Source organism: Thamnophis elegans, chromosome 5 (genome assembly GCF_009769535.1).
Source record: "Thamnophis elegans isolate rThaEle1 chromosome 5, rThaEle1.pri, whole genome shotgun sequence".
NCBI lineage: Eukaryota > Metazoa > Chordata > Lepidosauria > Squamata > Colubridae > Thamnophis > Thamnophis elegans.
This window is the reverse complement of record NC_045545.1, coordinates 67,300,052-67,326,598: the sequence shown is the minus strand read 5'-3', so window position 1 is coordinate 67,326,598 and position 26,547 is coordinate 67,300,052. Positions and strand designations below refer to the sequence as shown.

General features: G+C 40.0%; 1 protein-coding gene across 1 annotated transcript in view; it reads left to right on the top strand.

The window, feature by feature from the left end:
* E2F1 (E2F transcription factor 1) overlaps positions 1–19,050 on the top strand; it is a 28,669-nt gene extending 9,619 nt beyond the window's left edge. Inside the window, exons 2-7 of the mRNA XM_032218545.1 lie at positions 4,855–4,945; positions 5,867–6,086; positions 9,159–9,311; positions 10,424–10,538; positions 13,057–13,261; positions 16,750–19,050. Of these exons, the coding sequence (XP_032074436.1) occupies positions 4,855–4,945; positions 5,867–6,086; positions 9,159–9,311; positions 10,424–10,538; positions 13,057–13,261; positions 16,750–17,000 (1,035 nt within the window). The 3' untranslated portion in view covers positions 17,001–19,050. The remainder of the gene's footprint in view (positions 1–4,854; positions 4,946–5,866; positions 6,087–9,158; positions 9,312–10,423; positions 10,539–13,056; positions 13,262–16,749) is intronic.
* The last annotated feature ends 7,497 nt before the right edge of the window (positions 19,051–26,547 follow it).

Genomic DNA, 26,547 nt, shown 5'->3' with positions numbered 1-26,547 from the left:
GACTGTCATCTTGAATAATTTTGATCCAAGGAAGATAAATTCTTGAATTACTTGATTTACAACTTGTTAATTTTAAAGGTCTCACATCCAAAGAGAAGGGTAAAAGGCAATGGCACTACTTTAAAAATTGGGAGTAGGCACTTTTCTTTTTGCTTTATCTTCACCATCTCACTTCATCTTGATATAAGCTTTAAATACATTTCTTGTGCCCAGATAATGTCTTTAAGAGAGCAGGACAATGCAAACAAAAGAGAAGAAAGTGTAGAAACAATAGCAATGTTCCTAGATTGAACATTTTGATGGGTTTCATTGGTCAAGAGACTGTCAGCAGTAAAAAAAGAATGATGCATATTCCCAGTGCTTACTCACTGTTAAGTTCATAGGCAAGCTTTGAGAACAGTGAATAGGAAGAAATTCAAACAAGGCATTCTTAGATCAAATGGAGGTCAACCTTAGCTGAGCTCCATCTGAGAGACCTGATCTCCGTGTGTCTTAAGTGGCAAAAGGACATAAAGGAATTAGGTTGTACTTTTCTAAAAGCATGGGTGGTTATGAGTAAAGCAAGGGAAAAATGAAAAGAGACGTTTCTTGTTACAGAAGTAAGATTAACACATAGTATAACAAAATGTAACAGAAATAAAAATACAAATTTTTCATATCAAACACTATCTGGACTAACTATGATGATCAGGTTATATTTTAAAAATCTTATTATCTGGCCGGATTTATTAAATATACCTACCCATTCTATACAGTGAGAATGTGGGAAAGAGATTTGCTTTCATATAGAAATGATGTCTTTAAAAAACAGTATCTCCTGCTGGTGATTGCTTTGTTAGCCATGTGTTGTGGTTATTGCAGATACTGGCTTATAATGTACTTACATAGTTGAATGATTCAGAAGAAAGCCTATTTCAATTTTGTGTGAAATTATATAAGCAAGCAAAAATAAGATAGTTTGGAAATGTAGACATATAATTTGTGTCTAATGGCATCAAACTCCATTTCATTTCCAATGTATCAGTTTATCAACAATTTGCCAATTTCCTGAATTGTCCTAGCCTCTATTTGCTTCTATTACCTGGATCAAGTTTTTTTCTCCAATCTTGGTACATACCTACTAAAAGTTATCAATTTCTAATTATGTTAGCTAGTAATTTGTTGTAATTGTCATAGCAAAACATAAAAGTATCTTGCAACAATATTGTAATTATGGAAACTAAATATCTGAAAATTTAAAAGGAAAGAATAACGTGATTATATCCTAAGCCCATGATGGCAAAGCTATGGCACGTGTGCCACAGGTGGCACACAGAGCCCTCTCTGCAGTCACGCCAGCCATCGCCCCAGCCCAGCTCCAACGTGCATGTGCGTGTGCCTCCTGCTGGCCAGCTGGTCTTCGGGTCTCTGCAACACATGCTCCGGGGGTGGGGTGCATGCACAGGGGACGCTTGCATTTATTTGGGGGATTCGCCTTTATTGGTACAGCTGGGAATGACTCCACCCCGAGACACTGACCTGCCTTAGGTATTGCATACAAAATTGTGCGTAGTAATGTTTTACCTGTAAATGACTTTTTCTGCTTTAATCACAATAATACGCACACGAACAACCACTTTAAACAATGTAAATTGTTCTAAACTTGACTTAAAATACAATTTTTGTAATAGAGTTGTGAAAACCTGGAATGCTCCACCTGATTCAGTTGTCTCAGCTACAAATTTTCACAGTTTTAATCGCAAATTGACATCCGAGATCCTTAAAGGGGTGTGCATGAGTGCACTCACATGCCTATCATACCCGTCACTGTATTTTTATATTACTCCTGTTTTCGTTTTTGTTTGACAAATTACAATAAATAAATAAAACAAAACAAGACTTTTCACTTAATCAATGTAAGTGCGAACGATTTCAGTAAGCTATCACATCCGTCTCATTTCAGCCTAGAACCATGATGGTGAACCTATGGCACGTGTGCCACAGGTGGCACGCAGAGACCTCTCTGTGGGCATGAGTGCCGTTGCCCCAGGTTAGATCTCTGTGGCGTTTGTTTCGTGAGCTTCTGTTTCCCTGCAAAAATGAAACAGAAGCTCATGAAAGAAAAAGATCTCACCTCTGACAGAGCTGCCAGCGTTGGGATGTCCCGCCTCCTGCTGGCCAGTTGGTCTTCGGGTCTCTGCTGCACATGTGTTTTTGAATTCATGTGCCTTGCAGTTTGGGCACTTGGTGCCTGAAAGGTTCACCATCACTGACCTAGAATGTCTTCATCCTATATCTTACCTTTATCTCTTAGCAAATGTATATATTTAAATTTATATGTAAAGTATATATTGGCAATTTTAATATATATTAACCTTAAACAATGTTCATATTCCTTTCATTTATTTTGTACAATAACTTACTCTTTTTTCTAGAAATACAAATATTTTCTGCCCATGTTTTGGAACTATAAAATATTTAAAGCTTCATCATTCAAAGTTAATCAGAAAAGATTTCATTAAGAACTACCAGAAACATCAACATACTGAAATGTAATCCCATTAAATATTGCCCCACAATTTAAATCTCTTCTCTTCATCTCCTGTTAGAAACTCCTTTGCCGGTTTAACATTTTCTTACAATTTTAATACTATAGCTGATAACCTTCTCTAACAATACAAGAAAAAAAATCTTTTCCCATATTTTTATCTTGTCTTTATCACATCTTTCAAGCTTCCTCATTCAGTCCTGATCCCACTAAAAGCTGCTAGAAAAAAAATCATATAATTTTAATCTTAGTTGAATGAGCTTACTTTTTAAATCTTGTTATTTTAAAAAGTTTATTCCTTTTAAATAGTGTCCCAGAAAAAGGTTTCTTTTCATTCTCTCTTTATCTTTTCTCAAGAACTCCATAGGTTTAATACATCTCTTTTGTAAGTTCAAAATAAAAAATATTCAAGTCATTCTTCTGAATTGAAATCCACACAGAAGCCGCTCTTCTGATTTATTATTTGTGTGTCCCTTTTGCTACTAAAATATCACTACTTTCATTTTTAATCCTTTATATAACATCCTTCGCAATGTCATTCTTGTATGCTGTCAATTTTAAATCCCTATCCAAAGCAGCCTGATTCTGAGTCATTTCTCTTTTGACTCCTCTTTTGAATCCATTTTTATAGAAATGGACAATCTTAAAAGAAAGTTCTACATTTTTGCAAAATATCCTGGAATTCTTCCAGAATTAAATTACTTTTCTCCATTCTATATTAATGGATCTCCTCATTTAGACTGAATATTCTAACAGTGATGCTCATATCATTTGCAAATTAGTTTTAATCTACAATTAATTTGATCTACATAGGGCTGCATTTTAAGATCACCTAAAAACTTAAATCAGCCAGCATGCAATGGCCCTCTTGCTTCCTGTCTGGTCACATTCCTGCAGCGTTCATTGCCAGTCTGTTTCCAAGTAAAATTCAAAATAAAAATAAAAACAAAATGTTAATTACTGCCTTTAAAGCAGTGGTCCCCAGTCTTTCTGAACTGGTGGGGGGCAGTGGCAGTGAGGGGGAGAGGGGATGGTTCCATGCAAGTGGTGTGCATGTGTATGTGTGTCCAAAGGCTCTTTATGTGCAAATGAAGCTTTTGCGCGTGAGCACTCATGCCCCCCCCCCGCTTGTGCAAATGGAGTTTCTCCCACTCGCTTGCTGCTTGTGTGGCCTCAGGAGTGGGGACCGCTGCTTTCAAGCAGATATGCCTTCCACCCTGCTCACCTAAGACAATAAGACTTTGCCTTTGCTCTATAAATTCTGCATATCTGACTTGGATGGCTAGGACTGTCTACCAGGTGTATTCCCCAACTAGAGTGTGCTATGGGAGGTGGTTTGATGGTAGATGTTCTTGGTGGCAGATTGCTTCCTATGGAACATCCTTTTCCTTAAGATGAGAATGATCCTAGGACATGCTAAAATGAAATGATGGGAATGGTTTGCCCCAGATAGAGACAATGAGAGGATGTAAGATAGGAGATTATCCAGAAGGTCAGCAGCTGGTATAGAATTGGTCACTGCTGCCATTGTGCTGGTCAGCTGTTTAGCAGGCAGTGATGTGGCAGCAATGACAGAGATAGAATCAGCAGAAGTTCCAGAACCTCATGGTACTATTTGATGAGTGGAAATAGTTGTTCTGGATGTCAAATGTGCTAGCTACATTCCCGGAATGGCCCCCACTCTCTTGGCCCTGTAGAGGCTATTAAAGTGACTGGATAATATCAGTAAAACTTCATAGACAATCTTTATGATAGTCATCTAAGTTTATAATCCACCATTAGAGCAACAGAGTAGGGATTCTGGTCAGAGTTTTATCATCTGGTTCAATCTGAAACTGATAGAACAGCAAGCAAGATGAGCTGCCTGTAGGTGAAAACTGGAAAACCAAAGCTGCTGCTAATTTTTGCCCTTAATGTATTGAGAAAATGAGGAATTTTTTTGTTTAAAATGTAACAGTTTATTCAACTAATTAAATGTAATAATTAATTTTCCACAAACCCATATTTATTTTCTTTCTTTCTTTCTTTCTTTCTTTCTTTCTCTTTCTTTTTTCTTTCTTTTTTCTTTTTCTTTCTTTCTTTCCCTTATCTATCTATCTATCTATCTATCTATCTATCTATCTATCATTAATTTTATTTATTTATTCATTAAATTTATTTGCCACCCATCTCACGGTTCAGGCAACTCTGAATGGCCTTACATTTAAAGGCAGCCCTTATTCAATAACAGTAAGATGTGTAGATATGCTCCTAGTTTTACATGATTACTACTTGTTTTATTAGAGCTTAAGTGGTGTGGTTATTTACAAATCTCGCTTATTTTCCAGGTAAAACGGAAATTGAATTTGGAGACTGACCATCAATACATTGCAGACCATGCTCAGGTGGCTCGAGGAAAAGCAAAAAATCCTATAAAAGGTACTAGTATATAGATGGGAACTTTGGCACCCTAATTTCTGCAGCTACTTCAAGAATCCTTGTCTTAGTGGCTTAATAATGCCACATTGGTCCAGTAAAATCTTGGAAATGACTGCTAGTACTGGGACACTGGAGTATTGATGCTTTTTCAGCCTTGCTTTGCTTTTGAATTCATGAGGGAAATGGCTTTTGTTTCTGAAATGACATGTATATTGTGCAAAGTTGCTTTTGGGGTTTCAGAATTTAGCACCCTAAAAATCAGAGATTTCATTTTTTTTTAAGGTTAATTTCCTTGAAACACAGGCATTTGTTTTAACTCATTGCTAAAGTTGAAAGTCTCATCTGAGTTCACAGTTGAGTTTGGCAAATGATGCTATATTATCCACAATTGCCATTCATTCAATTGAATCAATCAGTCAATCAATTTATATGCTGCCCATCTCACACTTCAAGGAAACTTTCGGCAGTTTACAATAGCAATAGCAATAGCAGTAGACTTATATACCGCTTCATAGGCCTTTCAGGCCTCTCTAAGCGGTTTACAGAGAGTCAGCATATTGCCCCCAACAATCTGGGTCCTCAATGTACAATCCATCCCAAACATCTAACCAAATTCAATTCCTTTGGTAGTAAAATCCATTTTTCATATCCCCACAATGTATCTTGGCAACATACTTGGTCAGTGTGGGAAGGGTGAGTGGTGTTTATTCCTCTCTTTCTATTTCTAGGGTAGTCATTGCAGCTTTCAAGCTAGGTGAGACCGAGAGAATGAAACTCTGAACCAGAGGATGCCTATCTCCAACAACGGTGTTTGCTTTCTTGTCAGATAAATAGTGCAAGCTGAGCAAATTGATGGTTTAAGTTTGAGATTTATTTAAGAAGAATTGCAGCTGTTGTAATTAAGCCCTGATTCATCCCCAGGTTTAAAGTCTCCTGGAGAGAAATCCCGCTATGAAACGTCTCTCAACTTGACCACCAAGCGCTTCTTAGAGCTATTGAGTCAGTCTCCTGATGGTGTTGTGGATCTCAACTGGGCTGCTGAAGTACTAAAGGTGCAGAAGAGGCGTATTTATGACATAACAAATGTCCTGGAGGGCATCCAGCTCATCACCAAGAAATCCAAGAACCATATCCAATGGCTGTAAGTAGAATGTCACCTGTCAATCTTCCAACTTGGTGTTCTGGTGATGTTTGTTTGGCTCCATTATATTGTAACCCAGAAGTAGAGCACTGTCTGTATAATAGTTATATATTAAGTTGCCATAGTTTCCATTTATGTTGTTGGTACACTTATTTAACTAATATATATATATATATGTATGTATGTATGTATGTATGTATGTATGTATGTATGTATGTATGTATACACACACACACACACACACCATATTTTTTGGAGTATAAGATGCACCTTTTTCCCTCAAAAAGAGGCTGAAAATCTGGGTGTGTCTTATACATTGAATACAGCATTTTTTGCCTTCCGAAACCCCATCCCCTTCACCAAAATGGCTGTGCAGAATTTGTAGGAAGCTTTTGGAGAGCTCCTGGGGGGGGGGCTGGGGAGGGCAGAAATGAGCACAAAATGGCCCGTTTTTTGCTCAATTTTATCACCCCCCCCAGCCCCCAGGAACACTCTAAAAGCTTCCTAAAAGCTATCCATGCCCTTTTTTTTTTTTTACAAAAAGCAGGCACCTTTTTTGCAAAAAATCACCAATGTTTTTGCTCGTTTTTAACCCCCCTCCCTCTTGGGAGCACTCTGCAAGCTCTCTAAAGGCTATTTGTGCCTTTTTGGGGAAGAAAAATGGGCCGGTTTTTGCAAAAACAGGCCGTTTTGGGGAGGTTTGCAGAGTGAAAAATCTTTTTTTAAAATTTTCCTCTTCAAAACCTTGCTGCGTCTTATACTCAGGTGCATCTTATACTCTGAAAAATACAGTATTTTATAGATTCTTTGTATGTCTATATGTGTTTTCAATCAAGAGAACTAGAACATGTTAATCTGAATTATCCTAAAACAAATTACAAATGGAATATGTCTGTAAGATTATTCTCTTATAATCCCTTAGATGCCTCTATGCATTTGTGGAAGTATATTCAAAAGAATATTTGTCTTCATTTACTTTAAAACAGTACTGCAGGGGGGGAAATTATTGCAAGGAAAACCACATTAACAACATTAGACTAGTGAGAATAACATGAATAAAAGTTCATTAATCTGTGTTCAACTTAGTTAAAAGTGAGACAATAATTGTTTATAAAAATTTAATCAATTGCGTAAATAATTTTAAACCATCAGTTTCTCCATGAACATATCATTGTTGCTTATTATAAACTTATGTTCTGAGAATTTAGTATATTTTGCTGCTTATTATCAGATAGAAATAAATACAGTTAAATATGAAAATTGAATCTTTATGGGTTGGTGGACTACCCAGTTATGGCAATAATCCAACATTCTTGCAAAATGACAACTTTATTGTTTCCACAGTGTTTATACAATTGGTACTATGGCTTATAGATGAGAGACTCAGGGAATTTTTAAGTTTGCAGATGAACAAGAAAACTGGCTACTGACAGTAGGATGTGATGGTTAAAATATTGGGTTACTACTCTTATAAGCCATGGAAGCTCACTGAATTATTTTGGTCAGACATTATCTCTTATCCCAGTATATCTTAGAGCTTTGCTACAAAAAAAAAGTTGGTAGAAGGAGTGGAGTGCAATTCATACCATAATGAGACCCTGAAAGAAAGATAGAATATAGTTCTAATAAATAAATGAGAAGTGAGCATGCTTGGTGACCACTAAATGTGGATGAGAAGAGAATGGAATAATTAAGATGGGAAAGGAATTATTTTAGGCAAATTTCTGAAGCTTCCTGGTGATATTATACACTACCAGTTCCAGAACATATTACAGACAAAAACTAAGAATATAAAAGCCTCAAATACCTTAAAATCACTCAGGATTTATTAGGCATGGTCAACGGGAAGAAGATTGTTGCTTGGGTCACTACTTTCCAGGCATTTCTCACAGAAAGCTCCGTAAGCAGATCTACTACAAAGATCAATCTGTTATATCTCATAAATCAGCACTGATATCATCTTGGAAGCAAACAGATAGCTATACTGTCTCTAATGACTTTGTATGACAACCAGTTACTCTAAGCGTAACCAAGAGGTTGAATTCTGCACTTACTAAAGTCTCCCAAGAGGTTTCAAAGGCAACCCCATAAAAACTGAATTACATTAGTTCAAACATGGGATTATTAAGACAAGGATCACTTGATCCTTGTGACAGTTACAAAATGCGGTTCACCGACAAAAGGGCGACCGACAAAAGCGCGCCCGACTAAACCGCGGTGACAAAACCGCAAGTTCTAAGGTGCTCCAACGAATGAGCGCTGAATCGCGCTGACAACAGCGTGGCGACAGAAGCACGCTGTAAACCTAAACCTAACTCTAAACCTAACCCTAAACGTAACCCTAAATGTAACGCTAACCCTAAACCTAACCCTAATCCTAAACCTAACCCTAACCCTAACCCTTACCTTAATTTAAATCGCCCTTCTGTCGACGCGCTGTTGTAAATCGCCCTTCTGTCACCGTGCTGTAGTCAGCGCGTTGATGACATTGCGGTTTTAGCGATGCGGTTTTGTTGGCACGCTTTTGTCGGGTCACGCAAAACGCATTGCTTGGAGTTATTCCTTAATTCATCTGCTGCTTTGAAAGAGCTCAGAATTATCTAGAACTACCTGTCTTCCTAATTCATAGGCTGGAACTCCCTCTCAACAACATTTCAGTCTTGTTGGGATTCAGACACAGTTTATTGGTTCCCATCCAGCCACCTACTCTCCTAGAACATATCCTGCACAGCCTCTTATGCCTATTGATGATACCTTGGTTAAATCTCAGAATGATTTTTCCCAATCGCTTTATATAGATATTAAGGATATTAAAAGAGACAACATGGAATCTTATACCAGGCATAGGGTTAGAATACTATGTGGCAAGAATATTTTCTCCAGGTAATTTGTTGAACTTTCCCTTTAAAAATTAGCTAATTTACTTAATTGAGCATTTGTCTGTCTTTTGCTGTGTTATTCTGACAATGTGAAAGCACACACAATGTAGTTTACTTCTCATCTATCTTAATGCTAAGACTTGCCAAGTTATTAGTCATAGAGTATTTCATCTTGCCTTATTCTTTTTTCTAGGGGGAACCGGACTTCTGTGGCGGGCACCAATAAGAATCAAGTGTTAATGAAGGAACTACAGGATCTTCAAGCAGCAGAACAGCATCTGGACAGCCTCATCCAGATGTGTACTACTCAATTCAAGATCCTTACTGAGGAACCTGAAAACAAGCAATATCCTTCTTTTCAAGATGAATGGGGATTGGATGGTTTTATCCACTCATAGAGCATAAAACAGGTTCATAGGAGCAAATTTTCTGCAGTAACCAGTAGCAGTAAAGTGTCATATTCCAAAGAGGCAGCTGCACTCCCAACATTCCTGGATTGGGTGTTGGTACTTTAATTTGTACTTCCACACCCTGTGAGTTAATGGAAAATCCCTACCTGGCTGTTGGCTAAGGCTCTGAATTGTCAGTGAGGTATACATGTGTGTATATATCTCAGAAAGAAAGGGAAAGAAGGGTGGTGATGGTGGTGCATCTGTCAGATGTTTCTTGTTGATTTTTGCCTGGCAGCTCTGTAGTTGAACCTGTTCCTGATAATGAAATCTGCAATCCACCCTTTCTGGTAAATGAACAGTCTTAACATATGCATATGAGAGAAAACTTCAGCTATTCTTTCTTCTCTTCCCTGCCCCCCATTTTTCCCCTTACAATAACGTTCCAATAAAATAGGTTTGTAAGTTCCATGTCACAGGTAAAATATATTTGGTAAGGACTTAAGTGTGCTGAATAAAATTGGTTAGATTAATCTCTTCATCATCTCACTTCACAGGATTAAACTAATGAGTGTGCTCATAATTTTGAATAATTGAAATTAATTTTCTGACACTCTACAAACTTGTGGAGAATTTCACAGATCTCAGAAATTGCAAGTCAGAAGACTGAGAGTTAACAAGCACTGTTTTCCAACTAAAACTGTGTCTCCTGAACAGATTATTTATTACACAGAAATTGTAGAGGGAGGGAAATAATTAAAATTTGAAATAGACTGGCATCGAAATATTAAAAAGAAAGAAATAGAAACAGGCATACAGACATGGTTATTTTGAATAAGATTAAATCTTCATGGCCAGATTAATTGCATCCTGAAATTAAGGAAGTAGCTAGTCTAAAGCTATTGTAACCCTGAGTGGTTGTTAAATGACTGTTCATTAATCAAGGACTTCTTGTATGCCTTTTTCCTAATAAGTAGTGATTTGAGCCTAACAGTTGTATATTGCTATTCTAGTTTTGTATCTTGACACATATCTTGTGATATTTCTGACAAAACTTGACTGACTATACTTCAGCTTATGTGACTTGCCAAGATCTACGCAACATTGCAGACCCCTCAGAGCAGTTGGTGATGGTCATCAAAGCCCCCCCTGAGACACAGATGCAAGTCTCTGATCCTGCAGAGGTAACCTTCCTGCTTCCAAGAATTACAGAGGCCATTTGGGGCCTCTCATGGAATCCTTACACACTTAAAACTTTCAGAATCCAAATCCTCTTTACTATGTTTATCCTTTCCATTCCTCATTAGATAGGAAAGGTTTCTGCAAGTCCATTTAAGTGTAGTATATCTTGAAACAGTATGGTGACTGAGAAATATAGCCACCAGTATGATAGATCCAGGGAAGCTTGGTTTTTAAATGCAAGATTCTGTATGCTGATCCATTCATCCATCCATCCATCTAATTGCTATAGCTGCTTAGCTCAACCAAATGACACTCTGACATATTGAGCTCAGTCTCTTAGAATACAGTTTAGCTGTATGTCATTGAGCTACATACATTGTACAATATTTTACAATAATCAACTGGCACAAATTGTTATATCCTAGATTAGTTAAACAATCAACAAGAATGAAATCCTATCCACTTATTGTGCTGCCCTGTAAAAAAATGTCCTTTTGTAGGATAAGCCACCTGAACCAATGTTTTGTGAACCAAGTATAACTGGTGAGCTAAGGGTCTGAGACATTTGTTGACATGGTGAGGAAAGTTTGGGGCATATGAAATAGAGGTTGTACGTGTTGGGTTAGTCTAATAGAATAAGTTACTGTCTATTTGGAGCCAATTATGATGCACAGAATAAAGGCTTTTGCAGCCCTTGGTTACCTAAGCAGTTAACATCTAGGTAGACGCAATGCCTTGTTAGCTCATGAATAGCATTGTTAAAGTGATATATAACAAAATAGAATGCTTCAAGTAGAACTTCTTTCTCATTTTACTATTTTTGATTTAATACATTTCTACAAAGTATTAAAACTATGAGCAGAGATCATTACAAAATAGAATGTTTTAAACTCAGATATTGAGATGTACCGGGCATCTCAAAATTTCCTTGCAGAATTTAGGAACTGTCTATTGTTATGAGCAATAATTGTCCCAGGCAGTGAAACAAGCCAAAAGAGTTAGATGTTTTTTGTCATCTAGTCACAAAGAGATAAAATTCTGAAGATTTTATAAAATTGGATGTTCCCAAAATATTCTTCATAGAAAAGATCTGCAGAGGCTTACCACTACCACCCTCACAACAAAAGTGTATGCAGTCTTCTCCAAAGTTGGTGGAGACAGTGGTTATGCATGGGTTAACTCAGTCAGTAACCTATTGTAGCTCAGCAGGATCCGTTTGAGCTGCTGATGGACTCGGATAGCGAGGAAACCTATGAGTCTGCTATGGAAGATGTGGAGGACCCTGGGCAGGGTTCAGACTCAGAGCAGGGACCAGAGAGGCTGGTTGGCCACCAGGAGGCGCCTGAGGCATGGAACAGTGGGGAAGATCAAAGGGAGTTTGTCCCTGACACCAGGCAATGTAGGGCGGAGAAACAGAGGCAGCAGTTACGGAGACAGACTCATAAGAGATAATCAAGCCCAGGTGGTTGTGGCTTGGCCCCTCCCAAGAGAGTATATAAGAAGAGACTTTGGAAGGAGTCCTTTTGCAGGACACAACTGTTCGTAGTAATCTGGAGAACTACTTGTCTGGTCTGCCTTGTGTTCACCTGTCTGTTGGAGTCTGGGTTGCTGCCAACTTCTTGCCAGTGAGTCATGTCTAGGCTTTCAGCCAACAGGATTATAATTGCTGTGAATAAAGAGTGGCAAACAGCTAAGCCTGTGTCTGCATTCATTACCAGATAGAGGGGGGCCAGAACCAGAACCAATAGAACTGAGTCTACCAAAGTGATGTCATCGCCTCTGAGGAGCATGCTCCTCCTTTTTTAGACTCAGTTCGATTGGAACTGGCTGTGCTAATCGCTTTCTCCTCAACTAATACTTAATAATTGATTACTTTAATTGCATTTAATTGGATTTCACTCAAACAAAGAAAGAAAATTACTTTTCTAAATTGGTCTCTCGATTGGGCTCGGTGGAAGAGATCTGCAAGGCAGCGACCTGATCTACTCCTAATTCATTTATACAACATTACAAGGTGGATTGATATGGATCGGCAGATGCAGCTTTCGGACGGCGAATCCTCCAACAGGTTCTCCCTTCTTCCAGCTCCTAGGCCAGTCTCATGCCCTCCCGGGGACATGCCAGCTTTGGTACGTCCCATGCATAACCACTGTCTCCACCAACTTTGGAGAATGGGGCGTTGGTTCTTACCTTCTCTGGGCAGGCGGAGACAGCGGTCATCCTTACCCTTGAGATCCTGGCCTACCTTGCAGGAGTGATCTGGGAGCATGTTGTGTAGTCACTGGACAGAAAGCGATTGTTCACCGCATAGCAGTCTACTTATCTCCTTCGTCAAGAAAAGCGGGAGCCTGCTCCTCAGAGGTGATGACATCACTTTGGTAGACTCAGTTCTATTGGTTACTGACTGAGTTAACCCATGCATGACCACTATCTCCACCTGCCCAGAGAAGGGGCGTATCAGGTAAGAACCAACGCCCCATTCTATGTCTCCTCAGATGTTCTTTTCTCCATCTCTGTTAGGCTTTCCAGATTGCTGTGAAAAGTACTCAGGGCCCTGTTGATGTGTTCCTGTGCCCAGAAGAAAGCTCTGGTGTCTGTAGTCCTACCAAGAGTCCATTGAAAGTGGCTCCTGAGGAGCCTTCTTCACAACCTTCACAAACAACACCCTCTGTGCTTCTACACCCTTCTCAGGATACAAGTTTGCCATTGCTGAGTGGAGACCAAGGTATGTCAATTGTTGCCTTAAGAATTGGCACCCAAAAGTAACTGAGGCCAGCAAGCCTTCTGTGTCAAGCTTGTGTTTTGACTATTGTAGCTATGCATTTCCTAGTGTGGCCTTCCGGTAGAGCATGTACATAAAACTGGGAAGAACACAGAAGCATGCTCAGAATTGTTTCATCTACAGTGTTTTGATTTTGTAGATATAATGCATCATGATATCTGAATATTTTTTCTGAAGCCTAAATTACCACTCTATCAAGAGGGGGAAAAATTTTTTTATTTTGATCTTAGCCATGTTTTTTCCACTGAACTCCTTAACTTTCATTGTTAGATCATTTGAATTTTAGCTGTCAGAGTAGCACAGTGTAGGTCAGAGGTCCCCAAACTTAGCAACTTTAAGACTTGTGGATTTCAACTCCCAAAATTCTCCAGCCAGCTTAAAATTGCCAAGTTTGGGGACCCCTGGTGTAGGTGATAGATGTTTCTTCTTCCAGTTTTAAAACCATGCTCACCTTGGTTGAGAGCCAAGGTGGCGCAGTGGTTAAATGCAGCACTGCAGGCTACTGCTAGATCAGCAGTTCAGCGGTTCAAATCTCACCTGCTCAGGGTTGACTCAGCCTTCCATCCTTCCGAGGTGGGTAAAATGAGGACCCAGATTGTTGGGGGCAATATGTTGACTCTCTGTAAACCGCTTAGAGAGGGCTGAAAGCCCTATGAAGCGGTATATAAGTCTACTGCTATTGCTATATTGCTATTTTTCCAATCCAGCATCTCTCAATATGTATATTCAGAATGTGTGTTGAATAAATAAGAAGATAGTTCAGGTATCATATTTTTCGGTGTATAAGACACACTTTCCCTCCCCAAAAAAGAGGGTGAAAATCTGGGTGCATTTTATACACCGAATTTTTGGCCTCCTGTGTCTGTCCGTCTCTCTCTGATTCCCTCCCTCTCTGTCACTGTCTCTCTCTCTCTCAAACACACACACACGCACACACATACTGTGGTCACCTTGTTGAGTGTTCCAATCACATTTGAAACACTCAACAACTGACCTGCATTTATGATTTTTTGCAGCAGTCATAAGACCAAAATATATGGTTAAAAGTACCTGGCAGCTGTGCCGAGGCTCAGTGCGGCCGGCAATCACTCCGGAGCCCATCTGGAAAGACGAGGAACACAAGGGGGATACCGCCCCCGCAGATGGGCTCCAGAATCATCACCGGCCACCCAGAGCCTCGGCACGGCTCCACACCGTGGAAAACATAGAAGCGTGCACACACCCCATACAATTACAGCCTCAGAGACTTTGTAACGATGGGAATTTGTTCTCACTCACCCGGGCTTCTGCAGAAGCTTCCCCCCGAAGCCCTCCAAGGGAGGAAGGGCCAGTTAGAAGAGGGGCTTTGGTCCTGCTCTGGGCTGTAATTGTGCGGGGCGTGTGCGCGTCTATGTTTTCCACAGCGTGGGGCTGAAGCTGGAAGGTGAGGAATGCAAAGGGGACCAGCAGGGCCTCGTCCTTCTGAAGAGGACCTGTCCTGAAGAAGGCAGATGTGGTGGCATCGGTCTTGGGATGTTCTGCGGAGCCCCCCAGGGAAAAACGAGGCAGCTGTCAGAGAGAAGAGGGCAGCGTACGCCCCTGTCTTAGGCAACCTCTGTGACCCCAAAGGGGTCGCGACCCACAGGTTGACAACCGCTTTCCTAGAAGATGGTTCTGCCGCTTCATCTGCCATTGGGGCGTAAAACCTTCTTCCGCTTTCAAAACCATTGACTGTCTTCTGCTGCAACCCTGGAAAGGGGCCCTTACGAGGTACTACCAGCCGGGCCAGCTGGACCAAGGTTTTTTAAGGAGGTGTTACTCCTCCATCACTCACTCTTTGTCCTGGCTTGTGACAGGCAGAGACTGACTTCCCAAACGTTGGGCCCAGGATGGTGGGTTTAGTTATGCAATATGCATCCAAAATAATATCTCTTGTTCTCTATTTGTTTTCCTTAAACCATCTTAAATGACTGGTATCTCCCTTTTCATGTCTTGTTCTAATATACAATTGGATGATCTTCAGTGTTATTTTGCTAGGGTATGAAATTAGGGATATTGTCCAGTAGTTTGTGGACTCTGCTAAGTCTCATTTTTGTTGTTATTGATATTTAGACTGATCCCTTTCAATCTGTTGTTACTCTCATTCTTCAAATTTGCTGGCATAGTTTTGTTCAGGCTGAGATTATACTGCCAAAATTGAGCTGGAAATGACTGTGCTAAGCCTCTGTTAGGCAAAACAAATTCAGCCTTCAAATCTGTCCAACTTCCAAAACAAATAATTTCGCTCCGTAGCAGTTCTAAATGTAAATTATGGCCCTAGTTTGAAGAATCATGCCCATTTTTATCTTAAGAAAGAGGAATTCCGGTATCAAAATGCCATAAGGGAGGACATTCTATTCTGTGTTTTTATTTCATAGCATTTGCAATATACAAAATACACTAGATACAGAAAGGCTTCCACATCTGATCTTAAATTATGAGCAAAGAGCAAACTAGATTTTCAAATACCCTGGCTCTAAAGCAAATACATCCTTTTGCAATATGAATGCAAGTTGTTGTTGGTCTTCCATTGTTGGTTCTGCACTTGAATCTTTTTGGCAAAGATGTGGAATAAAGAGAGGAGCCGAGGTGGCGCAGTGGTTAGGGTGCAGTACTGCAGGCCACTTCAGCTGACTATTATCTGCAGTTCACCGGTTCTAATCTCACCGGCTCAAGGTTGACTCAGCCTTCCATCCTTCCGAGGTGGGTGAAATGAGGACCCAGACTGTGGGGGCGATATGCTGACTCTGTAAACCACTTAGAGAGGGCTGAAAGCCCTATGAAGCGGTATATAAATCTAACTGCTATTGCTATTGCTATTGCTATTGGCATGGAAACAGATGGCATTAGGGGAGATGATATACGAGAAACCACATATGATACGATAAGGGGGGGAACTTAAATGCTTGAAGTATTATTCAGGCTGACATTTTCAATTCATAAGACATATTACTTTGACCAAAAGATAAGTATAATACCAATCTAGTGGGATGGAGAAGCATTGAGAAAGGTGACAAAAGTTGTGTTTTTGCTAACATACTTCTACAAAGGCTCTACATAGAAAGACTTTCTGGGGGAAAACTACAAATAAGAAAGAAAGGCAATGCATTTCTTGGTACATTTCTGTACCAAGTCTTAGGAGTTTTTCTAAGAAAATGTTTTTACATTTTGTTTCAAATTATATGTAATTTATTCCTAATTTGTGATAGAGACCAAATCAGATATTTTTGTAGTTGCAGCTGAGCCATGAAAATCATTTATACAATTTTGGAAGAAATTTTATATAATTGGAAGATTAAGCAACTTTTGTTTTTGTGTACAGACAAGGCTTTATTTGAGATAGTCACTTGGGTTTAAAGGTGCTGGTATATCTATTATGCTGGTTACTAAGTCTCCCCATTATCTCTTGGCAGAACCTTTGTTATCTGGAGAGACTACACTGCCTCTGAAGTGTCCCGGGGATGATGTAAACCTCTCACCACTGGCTTCCGTGGATGCCTTGCTTCTGCAGGGCAAGGATGACTTCTCAAGTTTTCTGCCCTCTGAATTCATTGCACTTTCACCACCCCAGACTCAGGACTATCATTTTGGCCTCGAGGAGGGTGAAGGCATCAGTGAGCTCTTTGACTGTGACTTTGGAGATTTCACCTCCTTGGATTTCTGAATATCCTCGGATTGGGGAAAGAGGAGCACCACCTGGTCAACTCTACCCCACCACGGGGGGGATCTTCTTGCAGCTGACATCTGAACCTAATTCCAGGGCTAGTTGTCATCTTCAGGGCCAGTGTGCTGTAAATCAGATGCCAGGGAAGAAAAATGGCAGAATGTGGGTCTGGCATCAATGACAGTGAGAGCACTCAACTCCTGGAAGGGTTGCTGCCTTTTGCTGGCCATCTCCCTGTAATTGAGGGAGATGGCTGTGAAGCTAATTGCTGCTGTGAATGTTGCAAGCTTGTTTTTGTGAGCTGATTGAGAGACAGCAGGCATCACCTCAAGCCTGCTGTGCCCAGGCCCAGAGTAGTAATAATACTTAGGAATAGGGAGTAGGGTCATCTTGATTCTCTGGTGCCATGTTTGGAATCTATAGGGATAGCTTTAGAGATGCTGTTGCAGCAGCCTAGTTATTCTTGTTGAACCACTCCTTTCCCTGAATTTCACTTTAGATAATACTTGGCTGTGGGCAGGGCCCCTATTTTTATCAGGTTCTTAATTTTCTATGTTGTGAGCAATTTCTCAGTCTTGGCTTAGAAAAACACGATGGTCAGAAGCTATCCTTAGAAGAGGGGGCCCCTCCATTCCTGTTTTGGTTGTATGGCAGAAGCACTGAGCACATTATTGTGAGGGACACCTTTCTGCCAGGCAGCGATGGGAGAAGGTGACCAGAATGGTACTTCTCAGAACAGTCATTGATCTGTCCTCTTGCAGTCTATCTCTATCTGTTTGGCTGGCATTTTTACCTTTACCTAGGACTGGGAAATTCTGTATGCTGGCAAATGATGAACCAGAGATTTGCAACTCAGTAGTTAAACAATGGTCAAGTAGAAGAAAGAAAACCAACTGGATGGATAGCATGGGTGATACAATGGGAGCCTTTTGTTAAATATGCTGCTCAAACTAGTGAAAGGTAATGGGTAATTGGATATGTTAGAAAAGTGGGCATTTTTTAAAAAAATTGCTCTTTTTTTAAAAAAAATGCCCTGGTTGAAAAGGAGAAACTGGCTTTCAAATATGAGGCACCAAGAATGGTGGGGTGAATTGTTTCTGGATGCCGATGCAAACATTTTTTTTTTTCTTTTTCCTCATAAGCCTCGCCATAAAGCTTTAAGGAGGGTCCTGTACAGATTATTTATTTATTTTGGGTGTTCCTCACCACCCACTATGGATATTATTTTGTGGAAATTCCGTTCCCTGGTAGAATACATCTATATCTATCTGGGGATGTGATGGGTTTTTATTATGATGATTTTTTTTTCATAGTGAGGTGCTCAGTCTGCTCAGCTGTCTTTAGGTTTAGAGCAGACAGCCAGCAAGGCAGAGGGGATACTGCTTGTCGTAGGAAATGAAGTTACTGGAACGTTTTGCTTCAGCAGGAGGAAAGGGAGAGTTGCTGGCTATTCTCCATAATCGTAAGGGAGGTTAACCCTACACATTATTGTGAGACAGCAACCAACCAATGCCTTTGTTTGCCCCTTTCCTGTAAAGTGAAGGGAAAAACACTGACTCTTTCTCTTTATTATCCCAATCCCCATGCTAAGCATAAGGTGCGTCCAGAAATCATGGATTCATATTATTTATTTATTATTTATGTGGCTCCATCCAGTGTTCCTGGAAGATAAAGGATAGTGACAGAGAGAAATATGGGTGCATGAACTCAACACGTCCAGGTATGTGGAAAGAGACCTTTTAAGTATCCGATTAGAATTGCTGACCTAGCAAATGGCAGCAGAGGACCAGGGAACAAGTAGGTTGTAGTCAGAGAGCCTTGAATGGTGAAGAGATTCAATGTCTCATCAATATGTTGAGATAGTATGACTGGTCAAGACAAGTGAACTGAAATGCTATTTATTCATAGAGGATGGACAGCAGGTTCATCTTGTAGAACAGTATTTCTCCACTTCATTCATTTTAAGGTGTGCAGACTTTTAACTCCCAGAATTCCTCAGCCATTCAATGCTGGGAATTGAAGTCCACGCATCTTAAAGTTGCTGAGATTGAGAAACACTGCTGTAGAGAAATATTTTGATATGTTGAAAGGGAGGGTGGGGGAGGGAAACACACACTGTGCTAGGATAAGAGTTTGTGGAAGGAATGGTTTTATTTGAGGTTTATCCATTTTGAGAAGTAGCTTTAGTTGAAGGAATGGGGCTTTAGCAGCAGGTAAGGATGCCATTAGCTTGACTAGGAGTTGTTCCTAGTGCATCACAAAGCAGTAATTGGTGCTGTCCCTGAGGTGCCTTCATAGTCCTTTAAGTATTATTTACTGGAACTCACCAAAGTGTGCTCCTACATGTTAGGAGTGTATTTTGCTTTATGGATGGAAAGGTAACCATGACTTGGTGTATGGCTTTGGATGGGGGTTGTGCATAGTGTTCTTAACAGATGAGAGAATTACTAACGTAAAGTGTTCTGACACCTAGTCCCAAATAATTTAAATTTCATTGGAGCTTTTTGGGGGGGCGGGGGGAGGGACAAAGCCTGAACAAAAGCATCTCTTAACTGGTCTTCTTTCAAGTTAACACATATAAATATGCTTCCTCAAATCAAAATTCATCAGGCAACAGGTGGTTTTATAAACATACCGTGATTCCCGTCCTCTCTCCTCACCTTTCAACTCTTTCTCAGGTTGCCGGTTCCTAAGCTGAATCAAGTTAAAAATTATCCCTGTGTTGCTAGGCTCTGCATAAGGAGAAACAGATAACTCTCTCTAAACATCACATTTTCCACGTTGGACATTTGCAACTAGACTGTCCTCAAGAAAGTTAATGCCGTGTTCTCTTAGACTGCACAACTTCAGAATAATAGCTGGCAAAACATGTTTTTCTGTAACCAAGGTAGACCTTATTTCTGGTTTCAGATACAAACAAGAGAGCAATTTGATCATACTCACATTCATTACTGATCTTCGAAGTGAGCCTTATCTGGATGCCTTCTGGATTTCCTATAATATTAAACATTAGCCAAGTTGGCTGGGGCTGATCGCAGTTTTCATTCAATTTATCTACAGAGCACCAGGGTTACAAATCTGGATGGCATTTCTGTACATAGGTCATCTTACCTTTATTGACACATTTATCTTTTTGTAATGTGGATATCTCCCTCTGCAGCAAACAGAGTGACAATCTGTTCCAAAGGACTCATTGATAGATTTATATCTTTAGATATATCCATTTTGAGCACATCTTGCTTTTACAAGGGAAGACAGGTGCTGTTTTGGCCAACCTCTTTTTGATGCAGCTCATACAAAGTCACTGTAATGTGCCTGATATTTTTTCTCTTTAGCTTACCTAGTGTAGGGTACCATCACCTCCCCCCTTCAGAAGAAAAAAGGTCTTGCTAGAAAATAAGGGAAAAGATTCTCTAAAGACTGTGTTGATATTTGTCTACTGGAATATTCCAATACTTTCCTGAATTGATGTTCTATTTACTGGTTGGGGGAAAATACTATGATGCCAGGGCCCAGTTTTTGGATATATCAAAGCAATTAACCATACTGTATTCTTTACATTTTAGATAATTCTTGAATTATTTCCTTTTTGATAGTTACCTAGAATGTAAGGAGTACAGCATAATTATCTGTGGTAGAATGACAAACTCCGCATAATTGTTACTACAATGTTGTCCTGCAAAAGTCCCTGAAGAGGCTTCAGCAAAATGCAGTACATTATGATTCAATAAGCTGAACAGTACTTCCATAATAAGTCAGAATTTGAATCCTCTTCTGCCTGCTTGGGATTGGGGGCAAAATTATGCATGATTGCATAACAACTTCCTATGGACCTTTCAAGTTTCCCCCAATTCAACAGATAAAATGGCCACTATCTTCCCTGATAATCTCAGTTTTCACTTCTACATGCTGTTTATTGTTTTCATCCTTCAACTTCAGCATCACCTGCAACAGAAAGCTATTCCATAATTTTTCAAGTCATGATCTTTACATCATGCCTTCTTACCTTACCTCAGTGTAGGTAACCCTCCTGGCTAAGATATCAGGATGCTGTTTGAAAGGACAATCTTCATGCTATTTAAGGAACTCCAGCCCCTCTATTTAAAGCGGTGGATTGGAAGATCCTAAATAAACTGATCAGCACCATTGATAGCTGAGAAAATGGCCAATGGTCAAAAGCTTCAGTCTGAGAAAAGCAATCTAGATTTTTTTTAAAAAAGAGAAACAACTTGAATTAAAGATGGAATGGAGAGCTATGTTGCAGGCAACCCATGAGAAGAGCATGATTTATGCAAGTTGGTCTTGCACAGCGGAATTGAATATTCTGTAACTGGTTAGAATGGTGACCTCCAGATGTTTAGTAAGAATTTCCAAGCACTTAAGAATAAAGATCTGAGATCATTTGCTGCTGTTGTGATTAAAATGATTTTTGGAGAATCAGGTACATGTATGAACAAGAATGCCTGTTGCACCAGAAGCCTATTATAAGAAAACCCATCCACCCTGCCCTCTTCCTTCTAACAAGTTATCTTGATTCTGAACATGGTGACCATATGCACCCCAGATAATGTTGCTGCTATCAACCTAAGAACCAGGGAGGATTGGAGCCAGAGAGCTCTGGTACCTTAATCCGAATGGGAAGCACTTAGTATAGCTCATAATGCAAATAGTTCTACAAAGCCTTAAAATCTATTGGATCAAAGAAATAAGCCTAGAGTGCACATGATTCTCCTTTCAGCAGACGACTTCTAGTGAGGAGCATGAGAAGTCCAGTTGGGCAAGTTCTTTTATTAAAATTGAAAGCACAGCAGAGGAGAAGGTGCTGTATCTATACCCCAGCAAGAGAACTAAAAGTGCCCGGTGTAAATGATGTGGATTCAAAGCATTATCTGGAAAAGTTGGGGGATCTTGTTGAGATGGCTATAGGTTGCTGAGATATTGTTATAGTTCTTAAGGATTGCAACTTCTTTGGTAAATTTCCAGGACAGACACCCAAGATCCTCTGGCAACTAAGTGACCAAATGTGCTGCAAAACATGCAGCATTTTCCAGGTGCCTGAACATTGAGGGAAGTGCACGTTTTTGTCTGTGCCTATTTTTAATAACAAGCCTTGTTCATGATTTGTGCCTTTAGTTTTAATAAACATTTCTAATAATTTCCTCTTGATTTACTGTCTTGATTATTTAAATATTGCTTATTTAAATAATGGTAAGCACTTTGCACAGATAGGCACTTATTTTAAGCATGTCCTGAGAGAAAGCTGCTGTATTCGCTTCTATGCAGATAACTATTTGACTATTGGTTGCCTAGCAGTTGGGAAATTTACACATCAAAGTAGTAATAACAGCATCAGTCACCTAAGGCAGATCAAGGATATAGCAAGTGTGCTGCAAGTAATCAAAACTACACAATCCATCAAGGTTTCTCGGATCAGCTTCTATAAAGCCCACATACAGTGTAGTTCTCTAGAATATGGTGTAAGAGGTGAAATTACAGGATCTATTTATTGAATTTATTCACCAATTTGCTAGACTGTCCTTTCAAAACAAGGATATTCATGTGATGTGGAGCCAAAACCAATGAAATCTGTTTGGGCATTCTAAAGGTTATATATAACCTCCAAAGCACGCAAATCATGTTGACAAAATGTTGTGATTTGGGGGCAATGCAATTTTTGTTAGGAAGATAAGCAGGTTACGGATCTACTCACTTAGCCCCTTCCCTGCACCATGTCTTCAGGATACAAAATCCTGCTAATTTCAATATTAAACCCTACAAAATAGGAAAGCCTGGTTCAACAACGATTGGTCTTGCTCTTGTAATGTCACCAGAATGATTTATACAACCAGTAGCAGGCCTGGAGAGATTAAGTAGTGGTCCGCAACTCAGAAGAACTATTTTCTACAATAAACATGTTCTGCAAGGATTGGGGAGAAAACACCAAAGCTTCATAAAAACACATTGTAATAGGTCTGTGATGGCGAACCTATATTTGGTGGCATGCCAGCTGTCATCTCTGTTTTTTGCCCTTCTGGAGAGCCAAGGGAGCCGTTTTCACCTTCCCCAGGCTTCAGGCAAGCCTCTGGAGTCTGGGGAGGGGTCATGTGCGCATGCGCACAGAGGGATTGTGTCTGCATGTGCAAGTGGATGGGGAGAATTGAGTGAGCGCACACATGCTATTTTGGCACACCGTAAGAAAAATATTTGCCATCACTGTAATAGGTGTTTCTTGACTATGTCTACTGCCGTGATGGCGAACCTATGGCACGTGTACCACAGGTGGCACGCGGAGCCATTTGTCAGGAATTCTGGTTTGTCCTTAGGGTCATTTTTTCATCCCTGAAGGCTCTGGAGGGCTAAAACCGGCCCTACAAGCAAGGCGGAAGTGACTTTCAGTTTGCTCATAGGATCATTTTTTGCCCTCCTGAGCCTTCAGGGAAGCCTCCTGAAGACCCCTGAAGGCTCCGTAGGGTTAAAACCGGCCCTACAAGCAAACCGGAAGTCCGTTCCTGAACTTTCGATTTGCCCGTAGGGTCAGTTTTTCGTACTCCAGAGACTTCAGGGAAGCTCCTGAAGCCTCCGGGGGGTCTCGGGGGGGGCTGTTTTCGTCCTCTCTAGACTCCTATAAAGCCTGGGGAGGGCGAAAAAAGCACGCCAAAAATGGGGGGAAGCGCTGGTTGTGCGTGCATGGCACACCCACACATGCCCCCCCTGCGCTCCCCCCACTTTTGGCATGCGAGCAAAAAAAGGTTCGCCATCACTGGTCTACTGTCTATATCAGGGGTGGTCAACCTTTTTATACCTACCGTCCACTTTTGTATCTCTGTTAGTAGTAAAATTTTCTAACCGCCCACCAGTTCCACAGTAATGGTGATTTATAAAGTAGGGAAGTTACTTTACTTTATAAAATTTATAAAGCAGAGTTACAGCAAACCCCTACCGCCCACCATGAAAGCTGGAACACCCACTAGTGGGCGGTAGGGACCAGGTTGACTACCACTGGTCTATATGTTTCTTGACTGTCTTGTTGAAAAGGGGCAAAGATTTCTGTCAAAGATACAAAGCCAAGGCAAGTGATAAAGGTTCTTGATATTTTTGGGGCTGGGGTGGGTGGGAGAATTGGGTACTAATCAAAATATTTTGTCTCTATTAGAGATTATTACTATAATCCCTAATAGAGACAATGGAAGACTGGAGATTTAGGTGCTAATTATCTGAACAAACTATCCACCAAGGATTTTCCTTGAATTATTGAGATTAATCAGAATTACAAATAATCCTGCAACACAATCTTACCATGTGGACCTTTTGCACGGAGATCCACTTGTAGGCGGAAGAGAGGAGGATCTGTCTCAAGTCTGAGTTCTCAAGGGTCCAGGTCATTGTCTGAAATGGCCTATGATCGTCCCCTGAGATAGTTCACTGTGGGCTAAAAATTACAATTTAGTGGTGCAACAGCTGCTTAAGCAACCATATTTAAGAGTTCTAATTAATAATAGCTTAAAGGGAATTTCCAATGTGTTTAACATTTTAATAAATTGGATAAGGGTGAACAGGGAATTTTAATCAAAATTACAAATGTGACAAAGCTGGAAGGGATGATTGGCATACGAGATGACTGAATCAAAAGTTCCACAGGCTGAGTTATAACTAATCCATATTCTCAATATGGCACATCAAATAAAACGATTTTTAAAATCCACATTAATTTTTAGCTTTATCATATCACAAATATCTTTGCCTTCCAAAGCACAGGTTGTTGTCTTCTAATCCAAAAGCCTTCTATTTCTTTGCAACACTCACACAGACCAAACGAGCTGCAAAATTAAATTTCAAATTTAGTAACTCCAGTACTCTTACATTTTGTCAGACTTCATATTTAACTCATTCTTCCCCCACTTGCTCTAGAAGTGATTCTCAAATAGTTAAAAAGCTGTTATAGGGAAGGTGAGAGTCCTCTGTTTTAGCAACGGAGCAGAAAACGGAAGAAGTTGGCTGCATATTAAAACAATCACAACAATTTGAAGTAGACCCACTGGATTTGTGGGACAATTGCTTGCAAGGAATATTGCCGAAGTAAGCAGACAGTGGGAATGAATTAATGTGTTGGGATATTATTGCAGGAACTATTTTTCAGGTAAAATGTGTAGTAATTATTATAGTAACTACATATTATATTATAGCTGACTGGCTGACTTTAAAAAACAAAGTAAGTTTGGACCTGTTCAGTATTTGAATCGAACATCATCAGGAAATATCACAGCAGCAGGCTAGGCCCAGCAAGTCCAACTAACATCTCTAAAGAAAGCAAGAAATGAATATGTCTCTGAATGATGAACAGTTGAGCTTGACTAAGGAGACTTGGTCTTACTAGTTTTTTCAAACAGGTGAAGACATTTTTCTGATCACATTTCTGTTGAGAAGAGAAGGAATTGCATCCTTTTGTCACTATTAAAGTGCCTATTTACCGGAAAAAATGGAATGAATTAATTATTTTAATTATACCTCCTTTCTTTGCTTTCTGGATGGAGAGTTCAAAGTTCAGTTCCCTCTAAGGATGCATCCTGGCTGTAAAGAGAAAAGATCATTAGAGGAACCTCTGCAACTCTCTTTAGGAGAAAAAAGTGTCTCTATGTAGTGAGCAAATAGTGCAACCTGAAATCTCAACAGATCTTGCTTCCAGTCTGGTTCTGAAGATCATCTAGAAGTAACCAAGGAATTTGTGGTTGTCTCCTAAGCCAATCTTATATTAACAACATGTACAATCTGGTTAATCCATAGTAAGAACAGGAAAAAGTTGGAGCTTCCTAGAATTTTGGTATTAATTTTGTGTAGAACATTTATAGGCAGTCCTTCATGGGCTATGATTTTGGAAGAGTCACAATGCAAAGTACAAAAAAATGGATATGTATAAGTACACATCATTAAAAAGCATTGAAGTAATACAAAGATATGGTATCCTATATAATAAAATGATTACAAGTATATGCTGATTGTAATTAAAATGTGCCAGAGAACATGGAATCCTCCCCTCTAATTCCTAAAATATATAACTAAAGACCCGTCAGGCTCTTTACCCCCCCCCCAAAAAAAGTCACTCTGCTAATTGTCAACTGTAAGAGTCAATGAGGGTGATAATTTCTATTGTGACATTATACCAGAGGTGGTATTCCACAGGTTCTGACCAGTTCTGGAGAACCGGTAGCGGACATTTTGAGTAATTTGGAGAACTGGTAAATACCACCTCTGACTGACCTCACTCCCATCTATTCTCTGCCTCCTGATTCCCACCTGGAGTGGGGAGGAAATGGGGGATTTTACAGTATCCTTCCCCTGCCATGCCCACTAATCATGCCATGCCCACCAAGCCACGCCCAGAGAACCGGTAGTAAAAAAAATTGAATCCCATCACTGCATTATCTGGTGATCTGGTATCCTTGAGTTGAGTTGAACCAGAGGTGGGATTCACTTACCTTCCCTACCGTTTCACAAATGTGAGTGCACATGACTCATCTACTCATGTGCATGGCCTTCTGCGCATGCGCAG